We start from the raw sequence: 26,889 nt of genomic DNA, 5'->3' as shown, positions 1-26,889 counted from the left end.
ACTTAGCATTTAAAAAACCGTACAAATTCACTGAAAAAACCATAGGTTTCACACACGTTATAGTTAGGAATTAGCATTTAAAAAGCCTTGCAAATTCACTGAAAAAACCATAGGTTTCACACATGTTATAGTTAGCGGAAATTTTACTGATAAAAAACCAATGAAATTGCCCCGTTATAGTTAGTGCTGGCAACTATAACTCACGCGACCGCAATCTTCTGCTGATGACATATGTGTCTTTATGAAAAAAAAATATTTGTAATATATGTATAGCTAAAAATGTATGGAAGAAGACATGGGCAAATAAGTGTCTAAATACAGTATTAGCATCAGCAGAGGATTGCGGTCGCGTGAGTTATAGTTGCCAGCACTAACTATAACGGGGCAATTTCATTGGTTTTTTATCAGTAAAATTTCCGCTAACTATAACATGTGTGAAACCTATGGTTTTTTCAGTGAATTTGCAAGGTTTTTTAAATGCTAATTCCTAACTATAACGTGTGTGAAACCTATGGTTTTTTCAGTGAATATATATATATATATATATATTTTTTTTTTTTTACTGAAAAAACCATAGGTTTCACACATGTTATAGTTAGCTGGACATTTTACTGATAAAAAACCAATGAAATTCCCCCGTTATAGTTAGTGCAGGCAACTATAACTCACGCGACCGCAATCCTCTGCTGATGCTAATACTGTATTTAGACAATTATTTGCCCATGTCTTCTTCCATTAAATTTTAGCTATACATATATTACAAATATTTTTTTTTCATAAAGACACATATGTCATCAGCAGAGGATTGCGGTCGCGTGAGTTATAGTTGCCTGCACTAACTATAACAGGGGAATTTCATTGGTTTTTTATCAGTAAAATGTCCAGCTAACTATAACATGTGTGAAACCTATGGTTTTTTCTGTGAATTTGCAAGGTTTTTTAAATGCTAATTCCTAACTATAACGTGTGTGAAACCTATGGTTTTTTCAGTGAATTTGTACGTTTTTTTAAATGCTAAGTTACTTTACGCCATTCGTGGCGTGCGCGCCCACTTAACGCAGTTCGTTCCGTGCGCGCACGGTAAGCTTCGCGCACCGTGCGCGCACAGTGAGCACACGGTAAGCTTCGCGCACCGCGCGCCCACTTTACGCAGTTAATGCCGTGCACGCTGGGTGGGCACGCGGTGCGCTACGCACACCACGTGCTCACGTTACGCTGGATGGGCCATGTACGCACGGTGCGCTTCGCGCACCGTGCGCGCATGGAGGACATATTATGCACTTCGTTGTGAAAGGTATTGTTTGATTTTTTGTTGTGCTATGGAATGGTGATATGCCATGCACAAATGTAATATATGTATAGCTAAAGATTAATGGAAGAAGACATGGGTAAATAAGTGTCTAAATACAGTGATGTAATATCTGACGTCATCAGCAGAGGATTGCGGTCGCGTGAGTTATAGTTGCCTGCAGTAACTATAACGGGGGAATTACATTGGTTTTTTACGAGTGAAATGTCCAGCTAACTATAACATGTGTTAAACCTATGGTTTTTTAAGTGAATTTGCAAGGTTTTTTAAATGCTAATTCGTAACTATAACGTGTGTGAAACCTATGGTTTTTTCAGTGAATATATATATATATATATATATATATAAAAGTTCAGGGAACAAGAAAAACGCACACTCGGAGGTTCTGCTCGTATTCTTTACTGAGCTATCGTTACGCGTTTCGACACAGCAGTGTCTTGGTCACACGATATCAACAAAGTTTTCAAACAAACATATAAGCACACAAAAATAGAAGAGGTACTACCATTTCCTGTGAATTACATATTACAACTGGTCGCCATTTTGGAATGGGTTCGAAGCTCGATCTGATGACGAGATACATGCGTGTTGGTGAGTTAATAAGCCAACAGATCTATACAGAACATGATGTAAAACAAAATGTATCAAAGTATTTGTGCATACATGATTGCATATATCACAAGTAGTGTCCTAAGGTCTAAATTGCTCAAAATACGATATAATTGAATTTGCCAATCTTTATCGATTCCAACACCCATGCTGCCAGACCAAAGCTGTAACAGCTGTACATACTGGTACAGAAACAAATGCCAGTCGGACTAGTGCCATGAAACGTACGTGCACGTGGGTGTCGTGTGGGCATGTTCAGAGATTCTGGAGCTATCCAGGCTCTATACCAATTGATGGTGAAATTACAGAATGACTAACCGACTAGTGCAGCGTCATTTACTCTGCATACTAGTGATGCAAAAGGGTGTCAAGTGAACTTTTGGATATGAGTACTACTGTCTCCAACCTCGACCTGGTTATTAGGCTGTATCCTGGTATAGAGCTGCTTGAGAATAGGCACTAGTCCTCTTTAAACATCATCAAGCACCGAGACTGGGAAAGTTCACTTGACACCCTTTTGCATCACTAGTATGCAGAGTAAATGACGCTGCACTAGTCGGTTAGTCATTCTGTAATTTCACCATCAATTGGTATAGAGCCTGGATAGCTCCAGAATCTCTGAACATGCCCACACGACACCCACGTGCACGTACGTTTCATGGCACTAGTCCGACTGGCATTTGTTTCTGTACCAGTATGTACAGCTGTTACAGCTTTGGTCTGGCAGCATGGGTGTTGGAATCGATAAAGATTGGCAAATTCAATTATATCGTATTTTGAGCAATTTAGACCTTAGGACACTACTTGTGATATATGCAATCATGTATGCACAAATACTTTGATACATTTTGTTTTACATCATGTTCTGTATAGATCTGTTGGCTTATTAACTCACCAACACGCATGTATCTCGTCATCAGATCGAGCTTCGAACCCATTCCAAAATGGCGACCAGTTGTAATATGTAATTCACAGGAAATGGTAGTACCTCTTCTATTTTTGTGTGCTTATATGTTTGTTTGAAAACTTTGTTGATATCGTGTGACCAAGACACTGCTGTGTCGAAACGCGTAACGATAGCTCAGTAAAGAATACGAGCAGAACCTCCGAGTGTGCGTTTTTCTTGTTCCCTGAACTTTGTTGGATTATCCGGCCGTAGGTTCGCCGGACAACGCACCACCTGACAAGGGTTTTCATCCCGGAAGGACCTGACGGTGTTTGTTTGTTTATATATATATATATATATATATATATATATATATATATATATTATTTTTCAGTTCAAGCATTCTGAAAAGGAAAAGTTGTTAGTAATGCAAGTAAACCTATGGACATATAGAAATAAATAAGAACGTAATAATTAATATAATTAATATGAGACGAGAAAAAGGAGCAGTAAAGAACAGTTATACCAGAATACCTATAAACCTTCAACAAAGTTGTATTTCGTATATAATAGAAGAGAGGCAAATGCCATTGTCTAGTGGGGTATGTCAGAATTGTATGAATACTGAATAGACTGATATTGCTTCTATTTGATATAGAAATGTCTTGTAAATGTACATGTCAACTTAATGCAGTCCGTCAGCAATTTTAAGCCACAACCTAAAAGTGAGCCGCAAGAATAGAAGAGGTGCGTGAGAACCCAAAAAAATACGATGAGGGCAGACTCTTCTTTCTCCCATTCCGCTTTCCACCCTCAGGGCACTCCTTCATTTCTTGATGATATAGGAAATCGAAGAGGGTTATTGCATGGGGAAATAGTATCATTCTGCTCCTGTTAAAGCTGGATACGATTTAAAGTACGACAGTTCCTCTAATACAAACCTCTCACAAATCCTCACTATTCCTTAACTTGGTTTCTACTTAGGCCCGCATTCTGATTGAGCCAGTAACTAAGATTCAGGCACAAATAGTACTGAAACACTGAACCCACAGTATCAATATTTTCTCTAGCGATATTACGCCACCGAAATACTGGCTTAATCAAAATCTGTGCCCTAATTTGTTTGAGATTGCTTCAGTTCTCTCACTCCAGTTAAGGCTTCTTGTTGTGTTGCAATATTAGTAGTTTATGTTCTATTCTAGTACTTGGACTGCTGGTAAATTATGCTCCCATTGCTCAGCTTTAGTTGCAGCAGTAATTATTTCTGTCTCTTCAAGTATTTTCAGTTGCTTTCTGTATGGCTTTATTTGTGCATTAGGGCTTGATGTCAGTGTTGTACATTGCGGGTTCATCTAATCTCATAGGTGGCACGCAACGGTAAACACTGTGGTTATGTACTTGCCACGTTGTGATGCTTAGTTACTCAAAGACCAAACAAACCCAAACTTCTTAGCTATTTTATTTTTGTCCAATGATAGCTATGTGAAGTAAGTCAGTAGCTTATATTAGTATAAGTAATGTTTCCTCAGTGTTGTTTCTCAACCCATCCCCCACACAATCAGGCTTTTAACAATTTGCACTTGTGATAAACACGTGGAAATCTGACATTTTCAAATGTAATAATAAAAACAAGTAGTATTAAATTTAACTCCAAATTTCAGAAGCACCACTAGAAAAGTATGCAATTGTGCATGATCTCTTCTGAACTTAAAGTTATTAGTCTGAAGGACAAACAAATGAATTCTAGGTATAACCAAACCACAACCGACTCCACTACAATACCAGCTTTGGATGGTATGATATCCAACTATGATTGATTATTGAGGACTTTTGGATGTTAAAATCCAGTTGTTCGATCCTATATTCTAATTTATCTGACTTAAAATAATGAATTTTTTGTCACTTCATGTCAGGGGCTCTTCAACAGATCAGGTGGCAATATAAATATTTGCCTGTAGACCGTTCATTAAAGGTCAATGGTGCATAATGAAGTGCTTTTTGGGAAGTCTTCAACAACACTCACCCGATCACAGGTTAGGCACTGCACGGAGCTTATAATCGTGCCATCAAATATGTCAGATATGACGCTCCTGTATCTCTTTTGTTTCTTCTTTTTCGGTGGTGCATTAGGTGGACCTAAAAGGAAAGGACAAAGGTTCAAGTAGTTTAAGTGAATTTATTATTGCAAGCCTTAGCAACTGCAAAGAAATTGTATATTTTAAGTAAATCATTTAAGAAGAAAACAACAAGACACCAAATGGCTGACCAAATATTTCATACAAGTATGAGTAAAAAAAAAAAAAAAGCAAATGGGTGTAGACAACTCTTCAAAACCAAGGGAATGAAAAAAACATAAAAATTCATACACATATACACCAACACATCCAGTGTAAAACGGGTTTAGTAAACGGTGGTGTAAAAGCACAGTGGTTACATTGTGTTAAGTATACATTTGCATAACATGACATGCACACACTGACACATACTGCAGTGCAGCACGGGCAAAGGTAAAGGGTAACGGTCAGTGATTGAAAAAATACCTTTTCTTTGTGTAGGTGTCAATCCAGACCATATGGAGCCCGATTTTGGAGGACTACTTGATAAACGGGCACTCAGGCCTTCATTTGACGAAGGGCTTTTTGGTGAAGACCGGTCTTTGATTTGGGCTTCAATGATGTAGTCTACAATATCAATTTTTATTACTGCATACAAAACTTCACAATATGTTGCTTGTTTGAACTATTTGCACTACCAGACAAACAGTTAAAGGTCAAGACAGCAACAATGTTATTCAGTATTACAGTTGGGTGTGAGATACTGCTGCCATTGAATTGACTGTGTTTGTTGCAAATCATACTTACCCGTCTCTGTGGGTCACTGTCTTTGCCCTCCAACTTTATAGTAGCCAGATATATTTTACTTTGTTTAATTGCCCTTCTTCATTTGTGGCTATAGCCACATTTATCCAGTGCTAAAAGATCAACATTTCTTTTAATATTTACTCTGCACAGTGAGAGGTTCTGCAAGGTAAGAGCAAACTGGTTCCTGACATATGCACAAGTTACTTACATGTGTAACGATATATCTGTAAGAGACATTAGTTAGTGACAGATTCTTTACCTTAGAATATCCCCAGGCATCAGACTGGATTCGGAAAGTTTTCGTCAGCAGTACCCCTGTGCGTCGGTAGGCATCGTCGTGCGGCTCCACGTACGTCGCTGGTGTCGTATTTGCCGAGATGATGTCATCGGAGCTACTTAGACGCGCCCACGTGCGCTGACGTCAATTCTGCACATGACGTTCCGTGCCAGGAACGCAGAGCCATGCCAGAGACCGACTATTGGTGCAATAGAACTAGGGCCCTGAAAGGGATGACCTGAACCCTAGAGAACAGTTCGCAGAACAGAGAGGATGGGCGGGCGGTAAGGAATCTATCACTAACTAATGTCTCTTACAGATATATCGTTACACAAGTAAGTAAGTTGTGCATCTGAAAGAGACACGTTAGTGATAGATTCCTTACCTTAGAATACATACCCAAGCAATACCAACCCCGGTGGAGGGTCTGCGAAGTGAAATCACACCAGAAAGTCGCGGAGAACCGACCGGCCAAAGAAACTGTCTCTCCGGACTGGACTGTCAAGGGAATAGTGCTTAGTGAAAGTATGCAGCGAGGCCCACGTGGCTGCCTGACATATCTTGCAGGGGGACAATGCATCCCAATGCTGTACTAGCTGCTGTGGCTCTGGTAGAATGGGTACGCAGCCCTACAGGAGGTTCCTTTTTAGCCAGAGAGTAACAGGCTTTAACGCACAAGACAACCCATCAGGAGATAGTCCGTTTGTGCACAGCTCGGCCTTTCTTGGTGCCCACGTAACCAACAAAGAGCTGGTCATCCACCCGGAACTGTTGTGTGCGGTTGAGATAGAATGAAAGCGCACGTTTTGGGTCCAGACGGTGGAGCCTCTCTTGAAGGGTGCGGAGGCGGAAAGAAAGAGGGCAGAGTGACAGTTTGCCCGAGATGAAAGGCAGTGACTACTTTCGGCAGAAAGGAGGGACGTGGTCGAAGCACAACCTTGTCCAGATGAATCACCAGGAAAGGAGGTTTACATGAAAGAGCCTGGAGCTCACTCACACGCCTAGCGGAGGTGATGGCCACCAGGAAGACAGTTTTCAAAGTTAATAACTGCAAAGGACAGTTATGAAGAGGCTCAAAGGGAGCACACATTAAGTATGTGAGAACCAGGTTCAAGTCCCATTGAGGCATCACAAAAGGAATAGGAGGGAAAAGGTGAGTAATGCCTTTGAGAAATCTATTGACAACAGGGGACTTGAAAAGAGAGGGCTGATCAGGCAACCTGAGAAAGGCTGAAAGAGCATAAAGGTAGCCCTTGATAGTGCCCAGAGCAGAGCTCTGCTGGTCCAAAGAGAGAAGGAACCATAGGACCTCAGAAAGAGGGGCAGAAAGGGGATCTACAGCTTTCGCTGTGCACCATGCAACAAACTTGTTCTACTGATAGGCGTACACAGATTTAGTTGAGGGACGCCTGGCTGCCAGAATCACATTACAGACCTCAGGAAGCAAGTGAAATGGAATCAACTGTCGCCGCTCAATCTCGACGCAAGGAGGTGGCGGTTAGACAGGTTCGGGTGGAGGAGCGTCCCCTGTTGATGCGACAGAAGATCCTCCCGAAGTGGCAGTCGGATCGGGGGATCCACGCTCATACTGAGTAGCTTGGGATACCAAACTCTTCGAGCCCAGTCTGGTGCCACAAGAATGATGGGCCCGGTCGCATCTGATCTTCTTCAGCACTCTGGTAGAAGTGGTATAGGCGGAAAGGCGTACAACAGACCGCAACTCCACTTGCGACGAAAAGCATCTCTGAGCGAGTGCTGCCTTGGAAACTCCAATGCGCAGAACTGCTGACATTGCGCGGTGGCGAATAGATCTAACCAAGGTTCTCCCCACTGCTGAAAGAGACCGTGTGCCACTTCCGAGTGAAGGCGCAGAGCCTCCTGACATAGGGTCCACGACTCCACCCCGCCTTGTTTGTTGCAATACCACATGGCGGTGGTGTTGTCTGTCAACACCTGCACTACCCTCCCCTTGACAGAGGGAAGGAATCCTTTCAGTGCAAGTAGGATCGCCCTGAGCTCCAAAAGATTGATATGGAGCTTGGACTCCGCCGGAGACCAGAGGCCTCTGATCTCCGCCTCTCCCATGTGGCCAGCCCATCCCAGGAGGGACGCATCCGTCACCACTGTGTGCTCCGGTTGGGGAAGGGAGAGGGATCTGCCGCTGACCCAACGCTTGTCTGTGAGCCACCACTGCAAGTCTTGTGCAGTGCCCTCCGAGATCTGGACGTAGTTGGACAGGTTTCTCTGATGCTGCGTCCACTAGAACTTCAGGTCCCACTGTAGAGCCCGCATAGGCCATCTGGCATGGTTGATCAGCAGAATGCAGGAGGCCATGAGGCCCAGCAGTCTCAGGGTCTTCTTGACCGAAACCCAGGAAGAAGGCTGAAAGATCAGAATCATAGCCCGAATGACCCGGACTCACTGTTCGGGAGGATAAACCCGAAATTGTGCCTTGTCCAGAACCGCTCCGATGAAAAGGAGATTCTGAGAGGGAATCAAATGCGACTTCAGCACGTTGATGGAGAACCCCAGCGAATGCAGGTCGGCCGGCCGTAGTCTGGAGGTGGGAGACGACTGCCTGGGGCGAGCCCGCCTTCAACAGCCAGTCTAGATAGGGGAAGACTGAGACCCCTGATTTGCGCAGATGAGCCGCAACCACTGCCATCACTTTCGTGAACACCCGAAGGCAGAAAGGGAGCACGGTGAACTGAAAGTGCTCGTGGCCTACCGTGCACCGCAAGTAACGCCGGTGGGCCGGCAGGATGGGGATATGAAAATAAGCATCCTGCAAGTCCAACGCTACCATCCAGTCTTGCGAGCCTAGGGCAGACAAGACCTGAGCAAGCATGAGCATCTTGAACTTCTCCTTCCGGAGGCAGCGATTGACGTTCCGGTAGTCTAGGATAGGACGGAGGCCCTTGTCCTTCTTTGGAACCAGGAAGTAGTGTGAGTAACAACCACAACCTACTTATGGCGTCGGAACGTGCTCAATGGCCCCCTTGGCCAAGAGGGCCGCAACTTCCTGCTGGAGAAGTGCCAAGTGATCCCCCGTCATGCGGTGGTACTGAGGCAGCATGGCTGGAGGGTTAGTCTCGAAAGGGAGGGAGTAGCCCCTTCGGACTATCTGCAGAACACACCTGTCCGAAGTGATGGTGCGCTAGTGGGGGAGGTGAAGGCAAATCCTGTCGCCCACTGGCGTTTGGTGGGCCTGAAACACCGGACTAGGAAGGTTTTTTAGGCAGTGGTAGCAGGGGTGGTGGTGGACTGACCCGTCCGCTGGCCCCGTGCCACACTTCGACGGGCCCCCCCCGACTGCAGCTGCACAGGCTGGCGGCTCTGAAAGGAACGCGTTTGGGCATCTCGTCCCTGACCTCGAAAGGAGCGAAAGGCAGACCCCAAGGGAGCGCACGTGATGGCAAGACCCAAGGACTGGGCTGTAGCCAGGGAGTCTTTAAAGCGTTCCAAAGTGCTATCCGCTTTGTCACCAAAGAAGCGCGTGCCATCAAAGGGCATGTCCAACAAAGTGTTCTGGACATCCCCGGAGAAGCCAGTTGTCCTGAGCCAGGTGTAACGGCGTAGCGCCACGGTTGTGGAAATTGCTCTGCCGAGGGAGTCGGCTGTGTCAAGGCCACAACGGATAGTGAATTTTGCAGCATCTCTTCCCTCAGTAATGGCTTGGGAGAGCACCGCTCGAGCTTCCACTGGACACTGAGGCAGCACCTGTGCTACAGTGTCCCACACAGAGTGGGAATAGCGGCCCAACAGGCATGCAGTATTCACCGCTCGCAACCCGGAACTGGCAGAGGTGAAAATCTTTTTCCCAAACTGCTCAAGTTTTTAGATTCTTTGTCCGGAGGTGCAGAAGGGAATGTGCTCGGAAAAGCAGAGGCCTGGACAACCAGACTCTCAGGCATTGGGTGTTGCGTGAGAAAACTGGGGTCGCCTGGGCCGGGCGATGGCATCGTGCCTATCCACAGGAGCCCATGTGTTAGGCTTGGTCCAGGTGCTTAACAGAATGTCTGTAAGCGCGTCATTAAAGGGCGAGTAGTTCGCCGGCTGCAGCACCTCAGTCAGGAGATTGGTCCTGATAGGCAAGGATGGGAGCTCGAGGTCAAGAGCCTCAGCTGACCTACCCAACACCACAGATAAAGTCCCAACCTCCTCCGTAGCTACCCTGAGGCAGCGCCGAGGCCGGAGCCAACGGCGCCGCAGGGTATCTTGCCCGCTTTGCCGGGCCAAAGGCGGTGTCAGAACCACCCAACAGGTCCACGGGGCCTGAAGGCGCGCCGGAGAGGCCCGATGGGGCAAATGAACGGCCCATGGCCGAAAGGAATACCTGTATTTCTTCCGGAGTCGCGTACAGCCCCGGTAAAAGGCGGGTAGGCCGCAGGCAACAACGGAGGCTACACCGGAGCTGCGGGGGAGTTACCACCTGCCCCCTCCACCGTGTCCCGCGACCGGTGAGGGGTAGACGAAGAGCAACGGCGCTCTGACTTACCTGTCCCCGATTCCGACTAACGGTGGTGTCGGCCTCGCGACCTGTCCTTCGACCTCCCACGGGAGCGGGACCTCGAGTGTCGCGGAACCGATTGCAGGGCCGCCAAAAACTTTCGGGAACGCTCCCGCAAAGCCTTCGGCGCCATGACCTGACAATCAGGGCACGTCTCAGGGTCATGGGCGTGCCCCAAGCAGAAGAGACGCACGTCATGCGGGTCCGCCACCGACATGGTCCGACGGCAGTCCCTACAGGACTTAAACCCGGTAATCTCTACTGCACCAGAAGTAGAGTATTCGATAAAGCAAGAGAAACAAGTCTCAGAAATAAAGTTAAAATATTAACTAGGAGTACCGCTCTCTCTCAGATCTGTGTTTGCTGGTGCGAAAAAGAAAGAACTGACATCAGCGCGAGTCTAAGTAGCTCAGATGATATAATCTCGGCGAATACGATGCCAGCGACGTACACGGAGCCACATGACGACGCCTACCGACGCGCAGGGGTACTGCTGACGAAAACTTTCCGGATCTAGTCTGACGCCTGGGGATATTCTAAGGTAAGGAATCTATCACAAACGTGTCTCTTTCAGATACACAAGATGTGCTGGTGAGCTTTTTCATTAAAGAATTTTTTGCAAATATAGTATTTGCATTTGGCATTTGTAAACAGTCACTTCAAGATGGCCCCTACTTTACCTGGTCTGTCAATGTTGATTTTGTTTACCCACTGTCCTTCTACAGGACTATAAATTGACAAAGATATATTGCACAATATATTTACAGGTTTATACGATCACTCCATATACCTTGTGCAACCTTTAGAGCACTGTATGCATTGATATTACACACCAGCTTTATGGTGTACAAAACTGTAAAGATGAATGCTAGTCTTTATGTGCCCAAAGATATTCATTTTGAGACACATCTGTGTCCGGACCTGATCTCCACATTGAGAAGGCAGGTTAATTCAGCTTAATGAAAATAGTTTCAGACCCCAGTGAAAGGGTTAATCACAAAAAATAAATCCACGTGCTTTCCTTCTCTGAACTCCAACACTATTGTTGCAACTCTGGTAATCTAGACCACAGATGCTGGTAAATTACCAGTCTTGAGGTGAGAGATGAGGTGTCACAAAGGCGTCATGTGATTTTGTTTCTGCCCAGTCATTAGTAATCTCAGTGGATGGTGCGAGTAGGAATCCTTTTTGGAACTAGGTTAAATAAAAAAGCAAAAATACTAGAGGATTACAGACTTCAGTCACATGTAGATGAATCTATAACTTCAAACACAATGCTAGACGACAAAGGATTCCAAGTGCTTGACTCAAATAAACCAGCAAACCCAAATCTGGACAATTGGGTAGGCTTAACATTGAACCCATTACATTTAGCTGTGTTTTAGGAAAGTGTGGCTAAGCAAATCACAGAAAACAAAGTCTAAAAGGCAAGGTATTTAACTGAGGAGAGAACCTCACTGCTCATTTGATTCAAACACTTCACTTCCAAAAAACACAATATCAAGACATGAACACATCTTCACATTTAAGAGAAGCCAATTCTCCTCCTACACTCTCAAAAAATAATTGTCATCCTTCCAAATTTGGGATTGTGCAGAAAGCATTCCATCTCAGCAGAGTGGAATTTTGGATTGTAATCTAGAAGCATATTGACTCTAAAGCTTCCAAATTAGAGATAATGTTTTATGATGCAAGCGCTCTGATTAGCTCCTAAATATCCAAGAATATCCTTAACAGACTTGCCAGAATATTGGGCATTAGGCACTTAAGACTTTGCTGAGGAATAAGCATTAATGAGCCCTTCGGAGACTGAAATTTCAGTTTAAATAGAAAATTAACACACTCGGAGCAGTTTCCACTGAACAAAAGTATAAGATCAGAATTTCAGAACTCCCTAAGCTCATCCACCATTGGCCTGGTTTTATTCCCTTTATCAAATACATGAAATTGCGGTAATAATCTACAATCTTATTTTAACTATTTCCTCCTCTCGCAGGATCCATTTGTATGTATTAAGCAAGAAAAATAATCAATGTACCCGACATTCAAATTAGTTCAATGGCTAGGAAAAGAAATATCTGTGCATTATTAAGAATTCAATATACAATGTGTACCCTTCTATAATTACTTCTAGTCTGCTGTGAGATTTCATATTGTAACCCCTGGAGACAATATCAGGAAGATTTAACGGTTGATGCATTTTTAAAGGAGCATGAACAATGAATTGCCATGGCTTCAATTTGATTCCTAGGTGAAGGTAAACATGTACAGGTAGCTATCCTCACAGATACAAATGGCTAGAAAGGAAAAATCTGACTCTCATATTACAGAGGGAGAACAAAGACAAGGCTAATAAGCGAACACTGACCCACACAGTCATGCTGTAAGACTAAGACTTTTCATTGTCCTCTCAGATTTAGAGCAGCATAAATAATGTTGGTGGTATCTGAACTGTGGAGAAGAAAGCACAACTTCAAGGTTAATCTAGGCAGACACAAATGGGATGCAAAATGAAACTGGGTCAGTCAGTCTGTCAAGAATGAATCCAAGAATGCCAAGGGCTTTGGCAGGTTGGAGCAAAGGCGATTTCATGATATCTGTATTCTTAACCACTTTGCTCTATTAATGAGTTACAAAGTTAAAAAAGGCCTATGTAAAGACACAGGACCAAGTACAACTGCGCAACAATGACCGTCTGTTCTTTACCCTTTCTCTTTTCCAGTCTCCACTCACTTCTATTTAAATTTTTTGAAAACTCAGAACATCCTTCTACAGGGCTTTTATAAAGGGTACAGGGGACAGTACAATGTATTTTTCTGTACTACTGCCATACTAGTTAGTTAGGAGGGAGATGTGGTGTAAAGGAGAAGATGTATACTTGAACCCGGGCACTTAGATTTGAGTCCCGCCCTTCATCATAGTACTGTGGGCAAATGCAATTTGGCACAACTGACAAAGTAAGAATACAGTGATCCAATCTATTACAACAAATATTTTGCTAGTCAATGTATTTCAATCAATATATTCACTGTACATTAGCCAAACTCTAATGGGAGGAGAACAAAAGCCTATGGTGTCATAATTTGTAGGTCCTTTCCAATTACTAACTTGTGCAGATATCATCAAGTACAACAACATTTAAAAAAACTGGGTTCCCTTCTAATTCAGCCATCAGTTTAGATGGACATACCCTGAACGCCTCGTCCATATTTCCAACAAATCAATAAAGTAGCTATCTATCTAAATATTTGACACACAAAGTACTTCGCGGAAGGCAGGCGATGGGCATTGCTATTATGAAAGATGCATTAACCTAAAGCAAAAGAGTAAGTATGGTGAAAAAATATTACTCTTGTCTATGTTGCTTTCCAGGCAGAAGTAGGGCTTTTTAAATAAAAAAATTAATAACCACTAAATAACACAATTCTACAAAACCCTTCTCTCATCTTGGGCGTTGCCTTAACTACCACCAAATGACTTTGGTGTTCACATTTTTTTTTACTCCTCCAACAGATCCAATGATCATGATTCCCTGGTCTCAAAACACTTTCTCAAAAATCCTACAAGAGAGTACAATGATTTACCACCAGGCAGCTAGCATAACCACACAAGCTGGTGCATGTACTCCGTAGGTAGAGAAAGCCAAGCCTTATTCAAGATGTTCAAGGAGTCCAACCTCTAAAACATGCTCCCTCCCCATCAAAGGCTAGAGGCCAACTTCCTTATGTCCAGAGGTATGGACAGATATCTCTTTGGGTTAATCAATGTTCTATAAACACTGTAATCTTTTTAGATCTCCTAGATGCCCTTCACCCTGTCTTGTCACACCTCCTCCCAACAGCTTATTTGAATCCTGCCAGATAGATGAGCAGGACCTGCACTAGCCACCATAAAATGTCACAGTACATTTTTGGAACTTTACACCCTTACATCAAGTCTCAGACAAACACAACAATTATGTGAGAGCGAAACCCAACTCAATGTTGCGGTCAGTCTATGTTAAGCTACTCATAAACATTAAAAAAATGAGCCCTTTGGTTATCCCATTTGTCTGTAGTCCAATACCTAAATGCTTATAGGTGCATGAGGGGTAGAGGAAGATAAAGTCAAACATAATCTTATTTATTTTTAGCTCTTTCACATCTAAGTAAGCGATTTGTACATTTTATTATATTTAGCAGATATCTAAAAGAATACCCTCACATAACAGACTCATTCATGCAACATTTCCAGTTGGAATAAGAGAATCTTTGCTAGACCACCTTTCGGATCTGAACAGATTTAATTTAAACACATTTTAGTAAACATTAAATTCACATTTACTGCATCATTGTCATAATTACCTGCTAGCCTATTGTGCATTTGTGATTTTACGGTTCCTAGATTATTCAAAAGTTCAGCCGTTTCCATTCCCAGGTCTGCATCTTTGAGTCCATCTTTAATCAAGTTCTCTTGATTACGTTTATGAACCATTATTTTCTCATTTTTACAGATTTTGTCAGCATCAGTGTCATTTTCCTCTTCCTGAATTAACATGGAAGACTCAGTATGGTCATCTGCTAGATTTCTGGGAGCCATCTCATTCTCGGTCTTATCGCTACTGGAACAGGATTCACATGACTGGAACTCGTTATCTGATTGGCTCTGATCCTCTTCCATGCTATCTTCTAAAGGTCTGCTAGGTGCATCATTTTCCACCTCATGAATTTGTACCTTCAGCTCCTCGTGAAGGAGATCCATTAAACAACGTAGAAATTCTTGTGCATCCTGTAAATTCAAGAGTAGAGCAAAAAAATATAACTGCACATGGAGAAACAAACAATAAAACCAGGCTTTTCAAGTGCCCGGTTGTAGACAAACATTCATTCAAGTTTTTAAGGATACTTTATCGTACACCAACAGGGTAAAGATATCACAAAGTGATGTCTTCACACTTACCATGCAGGTATGGCTTTTCAGACTGGCAATTTGTTGACATTTAATGATTCCACATCCACGGTTGTTCTGTTTAGTACAGTCAAAGGGTGTGCCACAAAACCCCATGAAAGATTGGTGGCTCAGTTACAGAAATCATGTCCTGTTAGAAGTATTAAAGGGTGTGGATCGAAGAAAATGGGGTTGGCAAATGTCACCATACAAGCCTTAGACAAATACTGAATTCTCCGATACTTAAGCTGAAGCTGACCCTCGAATCTCCTATACTGTGGTGGCTTCTCCACACAGGCGGAGGAACGCTGCCCAACTGAACAAAAGGAAAAATAAAAGAATAATAACTATAATTATTATCATTTTAGTTTTCCTATTGCAGTCAGTAGCTTTTGGGGCGGGGCTGGCCAGAGCAGGGAGAGGAGTGGTTTCAACTCCTGAAGAGCGCATGACTACCTGGCCGTCCCTCTTAGGGCCAGCCGAACAGTCCTGTGCACTTTGTTTCTTCCCCACCAAGCTGCATTACACAGCCTGGGGAGGAACAAGCAAAGCCTCCCAGTCCCCGTCTGAGCGCTGTGGTTCGGCCCTCAGTCCAATCACAACACTGCATTGCAGCGTTGTGATTGGCTATGGGGAGCCTGGGAGCCCGGGTGATTCCTGCTGCCGGCCAGGACTGCAGGAAGAAAGGAGATGACAAGGACAGAGCAGAGGTGGTGGCCGGCCGTTCCAGGTAAGTGTTATTTTTAGTTTTTTGTCCTTCCACATTCACCCCCCTCGCCCCAACACCTGGGTCCGGTAGCAACCGCTGCTGCTCCTACAATCTTCCCTATTTGCCAGTTTTATCTGTGGAGTTTGTTCCTTCAATTTTCCCTGCCAACTCCTGAAACTGATGGTACTTCTTGGTCACTCTGTTACATTTGAAAGGTGCAGCAGCGGGCACTCTGAATTCCTTTCTATGGTAACCACTGACCTTTGAATGAATGCCTCCTTGCCTTGGTATGCACACTACGGAGGAGTATTATTCACAATGAAATTGCATGAGGCTTGTCTCTTCTGAAGAGCATCCACCTATCTTTAAAGTAGCTGTCAAGAGACCACTAAAGGTCCTTTCACATGTCTCTAACATGGAATTATTTAGTGGAAAAATGGCACTACATACTTGGAACAGTATTATTCCCATTGCATCCTAACACCCTATTTGTATAACCCAAATATTAAAAGTCACATAAGCAAAGTTTATAACAACTATACTTTTTGCTGCTAAAGGCTCTGCCACTATTCTATTGAGAATTCCTTAATTGTGCATTTGTACTTGCCTAAACAGGTTGCAAAAACGTTGCTGAAACCCTTGCTAAACAGATACAATGTTACAATGTGTACTGCTGTGCTTGCTATGAGGCCAAGATTTACTTACAACCAGTCAAGTGGTAAAAATGTTTAGATTTTATTTAAACATATTGATAATATGCACCTATTGCAGTTTTGTAATCTTGTTAATGTTGTGATATTTCTGTAACAGTTTATTTAGTAAATTGTATTTGTCATTATTATAAGCCAGTTGTTAATTTTCTGATATAGTTTTGAATAACCAAATGAATAAAATGTTCATTTCTGCTTTGTTAATAATGTCAAGATACTGTGAAACTGCACAGCTTATCTAGGTACAGCGCCTGGTGAGATATGAATCTACTTGCACTAGTCAAGGCTATCACAATAACTTGCAAATTAGTTCATAATGGATATCAATTTGTGGACCAGGAAAGAAGGAGACAAAGAACAGGAAGAGGCTTTCCCCATGCCGATGACTTGCTCAAGCTGCTGGTCATCCATCTCCCACCTGCAGACAATTCCTTAGTCCCCAATGATTGTAACTTCTAGGTAGTTGGGTAGATAAGCTAGATATTCCCTAGTTCTTTGGTGGAAATAGTGTGCTAGTCAAGTATCAAACTCTAAAAGCCTTGATGGAGCGAATACAGGACCTTATGCCAACTTCTTTACTAATATAAAACATGGCAGTCATGTTGTTGATATTTGGTGCAGAAAGACTTTCAGTGCAAATCAAATAGATATCCGCCCCAAGATAATAATATTTAATTATTTTTGGGGCTTGGATCAATGATCTTGCACTGAAGATTTTGCAGGTGTATGCAATTTGAGAGTCTGGCTCCCACAAGGGTAAACCCAATCTCAATGGTTCAAAGATTCAACCACCTGGCAGAGCAATTTGTTATCCTTACTTGCTCGTTCCCATGGCTATATTAGGGTGCACACTCCTAAAAATACCATGTCCTAACGAGGGTCTAGGCAGGACCCCTTTGTTTATCAGCAACCAAGGAACCGGGGGCAAGCTAAGTAACAGCAGTATGTTTTCACACCAACTGTGAGGTACAGAGCTGCCACCAATGCCCCAAAAATCATAAACTGGTCTCATTAGCCATGAGCTGCAGCACACAAAGCTGTATCCTTCATAATCTGTTACAGTGTTGGAAGATCGGCTCTGAAAGGTAGAAGCGGCAGGACAAGTATCTGCACTGAAGACAGGTTTTCCATTGTACCGATGGTTTGGGGTCCAAAAATATCCATATTGGCCATGGTGCCCAGAGAGACAGAATTGTCAGGCAGAAAGGGCATGAGTGTGAGATTATCATGTCAACCCTGCACACATCGTTATCACTCTGTATGTCCAGACCCAAAACCTTTACAGCAATCTAACAGTTACCCTTTTTCCTTTATATAGGACGAGCTACCACCTTGGAAATACGCTTCATATCTGCATTAGCACAAAGCTCATTGGACTGGCTTTCCAGTGATTCGTGTTTTTTAACCATCTTTTTCTCTCCACACTGACTTAGTGCAATTGTTTTTTCACCAGCCTGCAGTTTCCTAGCTTTTGCCGATTTCCTTTGCTTATGGACTTTTTCCCCTACCTCTGGATTTTTCTTGAATTGAAACCATGGGCCTCCCTTTCTTCCATTTATATACAGCAGTTATTTGTGATGGATGTTAATGTGGAGGTGTAGTGATTTCCCGTCTGGGCCCACTTTAGTTCCCCGTAATTTTGAATATTACATGTTGTAGGCTGCCTCTGCTTTGCACAGCCACATAGAATACCCATGTTTTCGTACAATTATTTTAGGAAGACACTGCACGTGTTTGTTATTCAGGGATTCTTCTTGGGAGTAAGTCTGCACATTTTGTATAAGGTTGCCTGGAATACGTAACAACATGGAGTACTGTTTTCTTTGCTTGAGTCAGAAACAACTCCTAACGTTTTAGGCATAACACAGTAGCACAGCTGCAGCTTTCTAACACAGTAGTTTTTATCATATAAACTGTGTCTCGCCCTTTGGGGGCAGAGAGGAGAATTCCGGCAGAAAGATTTGCCTGGAACAGACGCACGCAGAGCCTGGCATGCAACCTTGCGTAAACTGAGTTTATACTCATGCTGCAGATCACTTAACTACATACAGCTGGGTATGGGGTCCGCTGCCAATCCTAGAGATCACATATATTGCTGTGCCGACACAGTTAGAGGAAAGGCCTAGACAGATAGATAATTTGCCATAAGTGAGTGACAAAAGGTGAGAATCCTTTTCCACGGTCGCTTCGGAGGCTAGAGGGTCATGTTCTAGGTTGCCAAAATCACCCACTACTCTGAGAAGGTTAGGAGTTCCAGTGAAGCACAGTGAGCTAGCCAGGCTCTTGACCAACAGATACTGGCGTTGTAGAGAGACTTAGTCCCTACATTCTGACATCCAGTCATCCTAAGGCACAGTTCTGCTTTACCAGCAGAATCCCTGCGACAGGCAGGTTACTTGTAAATGTACGGACATCAAGCTGTGCCTTCTTGAAGGAAAGACACAAGAAATGGAAGCATGGGTCTCAAACCTCCCTGCCACCTCAATCCCCACTGGCCCTCAAACCGAATTCAAATTTGACCAGGGAATACATGGAGTGTATTTTGCTACTGCTTCTTTTATGACCATACATGTTACCTGCTTTCTTTTGGCACAAGTTCCAAGAGTCTGAAGATGCCAATACAAACTTGAAAACCAAACCGGTCTAGCATCTCAAGACTGCTTAAGACCTTGACAGACACCACAGTTGCAAATACTTTCACAAATGCATATCAACATTTGTACTCTATGCCTGGGGTTACTGAACAATATATAGCTTGGTTATTAGACCACAGGTGAGTGTGAACACACATTTTTGATTTTTTCACTCTCATTATACACATCTGCTGTTGGATGCACTTCTTTCCATACCCGTCGTGCTCAGATTTCTTTCTCAGAAGTGCACTGTGTGGGGTGTGGACTCCGGGGTAGGGCTTAACTCGCTGTGGCAGGTGCTCTCCTTCAGGGGCATTGTGGGCCATTGAGCCTTGCTGAGGGGCTGATGTTAGGCACCACCTGTGCCATGGCTTCTTAACTGTTCTTCTGAGCAACCGGGGGCGACAGGTGTCTTCTTGGATTCTTAGAATACTTCCCAATTCAAGATGGTGCCCCCTCAAACTCGTTTCTGCCTTTTTACCCAAACCAAGATGTCTGGTTACTTCTTCCTGAAGCCATCCTTTCCCTTAAAAGGCACATTACTCTAATTAAACAGACCTGCTGAAGACACATCGCAAACATTCTTGTAAGCTCCTAGTCAGAGTTCCACTGTTTAATCAGTTGTTCGTTTCCACGCTTCCTGCTAAGATTTTTGGATCCTCTCTGCGGAGTCCAGCACTTCATGAATTCCATCTGGAGGTTTTGGGTGCCACGCGCTTTTACTCCAACCAAGGTGGTCTCTTTTCCAAGGCATCCTCTGACTGGACAGAATTCTCAGTTGGCATGGTGGATACGGAAATGGAGCGCCCTTTCTTAGGATTCAAGGTCTTCTAAATGTAACCAGCTACCAACATCTTCCCTTTTAAAGTTTAACTGAATATTTGGCTTCTCATGTGGGTCACTTGGGAGAAAACCTTTGTGCTCCTCTTCATCATCCTTCAAAATTTGCTCAGAGACTCTAAAGGCACCTTAATCACAGACAACTGCTGCATCAACCATATTGACGAAGCTATATTGTTCAGGCTGGATGCTTAAGATATGACAGATATGGTGACAATGATGATATATGGTTTATTCCACAAGGGGAATTTTTCTGGTTGTCAATGAAGTTTTTAAGATGGGCGTTGATTAATTAATGGATGATATGACTTAATGGAGAAGGTAGTTGACAAGTGTTGTTGACATCACGACGGCTGGTGGTGGATCTTGTGGTTGAAGTACAGCTTTCTCGTCACAGATGATGTAGTAAAAAATGTGATCAATAAAGCTGTAGGCAAGAAGGACGGGCCAACAAAAAAAGTGCATAATATTTCAGACCATTTTGTTAGGGACAACTGTCACATCAATTAAATCTTCTCCAAAGGGGGATGCAGGAAATCCAGAGGATAGGCATAAGGCATACAACTACCTCTGAACCATTAAGCCCGTGTTTAGAAAATCAAAATGGGCAATTGAGACAGTTTATTTCCCTGAAGAAATTCATCTTTTTAAGTGCAGAAAAATAATCTACTTTCTTGATCATTACTTACAAAAAACATTGGTAAACGTCACTGTTGAGAAACCGGTTTAGGATAAAAACAATAAATGTGCTCCTTATGTGAGCTGTAACAGAAAATCTTTTTCAGACCATGGGTTTTGCATGGTCTAAAAATATGTTTTTGCCCTAGGAAGAGCTCAAGACAGGGTGATGATGACAATTAAAGTTTGAGGTAAAAAAATACTGCGAAAAGGTGAGAGATCAGAAGTGAGTGCAGAGAAGGATAAATAGGTATGAGAGGAATAGGCAACACAGATTTTATTCAAATAATGTGCATTAGAGCATCTGAAGGAACTTGCCTTCTGGTGGAGTGTAGCACCAAATCACCCCACTGTTGTATTGAGGCTGGCTTCCAGAACTGAACAATGATGTGTTACACGCTAACCCTGCTACTGGAATACATGTTTTTAATACTGAAATAAAATACAATTGACTGTGAATTCCTAGCGTGACAATTAGAAATAATTCAAAGTATATGCATCCATGAAAGATTCAGTCCAGTAGATCGATTTTCCACCTACCAGTTCAGTAAGCGGCACCCCAGGAAATGATCCTGGGGTTACTACCTTCGAGAAAGACTGAAGAACATACATATGAGAAGGTGTTAAGTGGAGAGACAGATTTCAGGGAACTAGCTGCGACACTGCATGCTTCACAATATTTTAGTCCAAGTAGTGCTATGGCCACTGACAATTTTTCTAACTGACGTGAATATAAAATAGAGTTTGGGGAAAGGAGTTTGGAAACCCACAATGTACTACCTCAACTCAGTAATGTAGGAAACTGGTTCTCTATATAGTGTACCAAAATTAGGTGCACTGTGTAGAGTCCAGGTATCCCTAAGTAGTATACAGGGGCTTGCTTTAACAATCCCAGGGTGCTCTGGTTGTGGTAGTGTGGTTGAGCAGCCTTAGGCTTATCTGACAGCAGTGTTGGCCATTTGTTGCACACACAGAGCCAATAAATAAGACACATGCTCAAAGAAATCTGACACTCCTTTCTAAAAAAGAACACAGATTTCTATATATTTTTAGATACCAAGAGCTGTTATGTTATGTTATGTTATGTTATGCAGGTTTTTGTATAGCGTACAGCTACTCCAAAGAGTGTCCCGACGCTTTAGAATGCACACTAATCATAGAACACAACAACGAAAATAAACAGAAAGATACAGAAGAGGAAACCTAATAGAACCTGAAACTAAGAAGTGAGAAGCCAGGTTTTAAGCCCCTTCCTAAAAGCCAACAAGTTTGGAGTGCTACGCAGGGCCACAGGCAATTTATTCCACAGCTGAGGCGCTAAACATTTGAAGGAGCGGCCGCCGATGCGAGCTCTCTTCGCCCGGGGCACTACAGCAAAAAACAAGGCTTCCGACCTGAGCGATCTGGCCGGACGGTAAAAAGACAACCTATCCTGGAGATATTTTGCTCCCGATCTGTACAAGGCTTTGTGTGCCAGGGTGAGAGATTTAAAGACTATCCGCTTCCGGACAGGAAGCCAATGGAGAGATTCCAAGAGGCCCGAAGCTCTGGCGCAACGAGGTAGTCCAAAAATAGCACGTGCTGCCGAATTCTGAACGACCTGTAGTCGTTGAAGCAGGTATTCAGGCAGGCCGAGATAGAGAACGTTGGAATAATCTATTCTCGAGCCTATCATCGCCTGCACCGTGATCTTCCTATGTTCCTCCGATAGCAAAGGAAGGAACTTGCGAAGCATCCGGAGTACGCCGAAGCAGGTCCCTGTGAGACCGATAACCTGCGAACGTAGTGTGAGGCCATTGTCGATCTTAATCCCAAGGTTTTATGCTACCTGGGAGGAACTAGCTGGTGGAAACATGTTCTCAGGCCACCACACTTTCCAGTCCGGGTCCGAGCTGCACCCAAAGAAGAGGACCTCAGATTTATCCGAGTTGCACTTGAGGCTGTTATGATGGAACCACTGAAACACAGCCTCAAGGCAACCCTGGATCCTACCTCCATCGAAGTCCGCACCCCTCTCACAGGTGAAGAGGAGCTGGGTGTCATCAGCGTAAGAGACGATCTGGGCCCCGAAGGACTCCGCCAGGGCCGCCAGAGGGGTCATAAAGATATTAAAAAGAGTCGGGCTCAGGACAGAGCCCTGAGGAACTCCGACACCCAATGGCGACATATCGGCGGAGCAAGCAGAAGCCCAGACCGATTGTCGACGACCTGCCAGAAAAGATTGAAACCACCGGAGCACCGTCCCACAAAGACCAATCTCTGAGAGTCTAGCAAGCAGACCCTCATGGGGGACGGTGTCAAAGGCCGCCGACAAGTCTAACAACACCAGCATCGCTCTCCCACCCGAATCCAACACCTCCTTTACCGCCTCCGAGACTTCCAAGAGGGCTGTTTCGGTGCTAAGATTGGCGCGAAAACCCGACTGGGTAGGGTGCAGTAGATCGTGGGCCTCCAAGTAATCGGCAAGCACCCTATGCACGTGCTTTTCAATGACCTTCGCCAGAGCCGGCAGGAGCGAAATAGGTCTATAATTCGCTAACACCTCTACATCCAGACCAGGCTTTTTAAGCAGGGGGATAATCATAGCCTGCTTCCAGGACTGGGGAACCACACCCTGTGCAAGAGAACAGTTCAACAGGGGGTTCACAAGTGGATTAATGACAGCTGCCATTTTAGCCAGGAATTTTGCGGGGCAGGCATCCCGAGGGGAACCTGACTTTAGTCCTCCCAACAGGTCAAGAGAAGCTGACAGCGAAAGAGGCGGAAAAGCTGCCAAAGCCACACCGGCACTCAGTCGGGTAGCAGCGGCATTCTCCACCCAACCTGGTACCTCAGGATCCAACACACGGAAGGAATCCTGAATCCGCTGGATCTTAGAGGTGAAAAAGTCCGCAATCGCCCTGACCCAAGGCGCAGGAGGGGGGGTCTGGGCAGGCGCTGTGCGAGAGGCTGTAAACTCCCGCACAATGGCGAAAAGCTCCTTACAGGAGTTAGAAGCGGCTTCAATTCTTCTAGCAAAATAAGCCTTCTTCTCCGCGAGGATGTTCCGATGGTACGCTTTCGCCAGAGACCTGTAGGTGAGTTTCGCCGTCGCGTCGTATTTCACGCGCCAGGCTCTTTCCGCTACCTTGCATTGTCGACGCGAGGTTGCCAATGCTTCCGTGAACCAAGGGGCAGAAGCACCTTTTCCGGGTTTGCGGGGGGGTCTCAGAGGAGCAAGCTCATTGAGCCTCTCTGAGAGCCAGACCTGCAAACGCTCCACATCCTCCTCTAAGTTCCCAGTTAAGGCACAGGGGTGATCGGCACAAGACTGTGCCAACAGTTCAGGAGTAATCCGGTGGAGTGGCCTGAATCCCACTAAAGACTGCCGGGGGACACCGGCAGGCTTCCCAGCCTCTGAGAGATAAAATCTCACCAGCCTGTGGTCAGACCAAAGCACCTGGGTGGGAGCCAACATCTCTATAGGTATCGTAGAGAATGTCAAATCCAGGGTATGTCCCTTCTCATGGGTCGGCCCAACATAATAAGGAACAAGGCCCATAGGGGCTGTGACCTCCAACATTTTCATAGCATCGGGATCCGTTTCCACGTCCATATGGACGTTGAAGTCCCCGGCGACGATGCAATGTTCTGATGTAAAGAGCAAAGAAGAGGTCACCGACTGGAACTCTTCAAAAAAAGAGCCCAAGGGCCCCGGCGGCCGATAGACTAGGAGACCCTTAATCGATTGGTGAGGTGAAAGGACAAGGGCAAAGGCAAGGGATTCGCAATCCTTGATCACCTCCGATGGAATAATGGTGCAAGTGACCATTTTGTTGACTATTAAAGCCACGCCACCTCCCCGCCCCTTCGGCCTATCCTGCCTGAAGATGTTATACTCGGGCGGGATAGCAGTGGCAATATCAGGGTTAGACGCCGCGCCGAGCCACGTCTCGGTGAGCATTCGGGATCAGGTAAGTACTTTAAGTGTTAGCTATTTTCAGACACTTAGAAACACAGCTGTCCGATTTCTGGCAGGAGCCCTGAATGTGGTAATGTTATCCCATGATAGAAACATACATTACATAGGGTCACTTGTCAACGACTTACAGGACTGTTCTGCTGGACTTAAGGTAAGTATGTGCCAAGGTCCAAGAAAGCACCAAGAGTTCAATCTTACCTGCTCTTGGGTGTCCATGTGCAAAGGTGCTTTTTGCAGTGGTAGCCTTGAATGCTAAACATTGAAGTCAAAGGGGAACAGTACCTGCAAAGAAATGTGGAAAGTGGGGGACCAGTCCGGCAGAACCCAAAGGGGGGCTAGGCTTTTGGGGGTCTTAAGACCACAGAGACACCGTTAGTTTCAATGGACTCGGGCTGAGGGGGCTCAGGTGTATAGCCGTTTTTGCTGGCGGGTCGGCGAGTTTGAAGCCCTTACAGTTGTCGGTGCATCTGCAGAAGAAGGAGTAGAAACACAGCAAGATGAATTCTGGCATGGAGTTGGCATCTGTTGGAGCCCCTGGACATGCAGATCGGTTTTGTCGGCAGTGGTGTTCGGGCTGAACACAAACAAGCCTTTCCACTTTCAACAGGCTCCGGTATCCAAGGTATTGGTTCAGGGAGCCACCAGGTGGATCAGCGTCTCGAAGACTGGATGGGTCGATGGGGCTGGCCTTCTGAATACTCGATAACCTCCTCCTGGGCTGCTGCTGCATCGGTGGACCCAGTGGTCAGCAGATCGGTGGACCCAGCGATTAGCAGATCAGTGAACTGGACTGTGCGGTCGGTTCCTGCAGGCAAGAGGCTGGCTGGTTGGGAATGTGCTGGCAGCCCTACGAAGCTTTTGAAGGAGGGGAAAGCTGTCAGACAAGTCAGGTCATTGCAATTGTCGAGACAGGAACAGGCAGACCGGCAGGCAGGGTTTGGTGCCAAGTTCACAGCTAGTCCTCAGTTCTTGCATTCTTTGGCTCTTCATTGTCCTTCTTTAGTCAGGCAAATCTGTTTTCCCGGTGCAGGGGACCACCTAAATGCTTAATTTAGGGCGTTAAGGGGAGCATAGGGTAGTAGCCAAATGGATACTTACCCTTGGGGTCCCTGCAGCCCCTAATGAGCACTTGTTGAGGGGAGTAGGCATAACCCTATCCCAGACTTCCTAATTCCACCAAAAAAAGGATAGTAGACTCCTCCTTCCGTGGAGTACATCAGGTAACCCACCTTGGGGGTGTGACTAGCCTGGTGGTACAACAAGCCCACTGCATAGCTAATTTCCTACCTGTCCTGGTGCCAAATGGGCCTAAAGGAGTGACATCTCCCAGATCTGTGGGAAGTCGGGCTCGCATATCAAAGGAGACAGGTGATTCGAAGCCCCTGGCTTTGATATGCACAATCACTGGCCATCCTATTGGAGGTGTAAACACCTTCCTCAGAGAAGGCATTGTTTCTGGCTCACAGTGTGTGGGCTCTCACCTACAGGGGCCAGGAACTCTTCTGTGGTGGTAGGCTGGTCGATACCAGTCAACCAGTACACTAGATAGCAAAAGGGTTTTCAGGGGGCACCTCTAAGGGGCACCCTGGCTGCATGTCATAATAAATCTAGTACTCGCAACACTACAGATGTAGTAAGATAAGCTGTTTGATACTAAACACCACAATTGTCTGTGAAGCCATCAAGTAGCTGGGTAACTCGTGATGATCAGTGACTAGCACGGGTGCTAACATGGCTTCCCAGATCACTTGCAATATTTAGTAGTAGAACTAAATATCACAGGGCCAGATCTGCTCTTGCAAGTATGTCCTCACATATACTATAATGCACCCTGTCTTAGGGCTGTAAGGCCTGCTGTAGGGGGTGACTTGCATATGGTGCATGCAGTGCACTTTGTATGGCACAGGGTGATTGCACCAGGTCATGTTTTCAAAATGGTTTGTACCGTTTATCGCAGCCTCAATGTAATTTGTGTGTGGG

At 44.8% G+C, this 26,889-nt stretch overlaps 1 protein-coding gene across 5 annotated transcripts in view; it reads right to left on the bottom strand.

The window, feature by feature from the left end:
* USP33 (ubiquitin specific peptidase 33) overlaps positions 1-26,889 on the bottom strand; it is a 407,644-nt gene that overhangs the window by 194,403 nt on the left and 186,352 nt on the right. For 3 of the 5 annotated variants that reach the window (XM_085602029.1, XM_085602030.1, XM_085602034.1), the window contains 3 exons: positions 14,796-15,219; positions 5,345-5,485; positions 4,828-4,940 (listed from right to left, as the gene is read on the bottom strand). In XM_085602029.1, the coding sequence (XP_085458155.1) occupies positions 4,828-4,940; positions 5,345-5,485; positions 14,796-15,219 (678 nt within the window). The remainder of the gene's footprint in view (positions 1-4,827; positions 4,941-5,344; positions 5,486-14,795; positions 15,220-26,889) is intronic. The other 2 variants (XM_085602031.1, XM_085602032.1) reach the window with 1 other exon arrangement.

Source organism: Triturus cristatus, chromosome 4_2 (genome assembly GCF_964204655.1).
Source record: "Triturus cristatus chromosome 4_2, aTriCri1.1, whole genome shotgun sequence".
NCBI lineage: Eukaryota > Metazoa > Chordata > Amphibia > Caudata > Salamandridae > Triturus > Triturus cristatus.
Note: the sequence above shows the minus strand (reverse complement) of the source record. Positions and strands in the feature narration are given on the sequence as shown.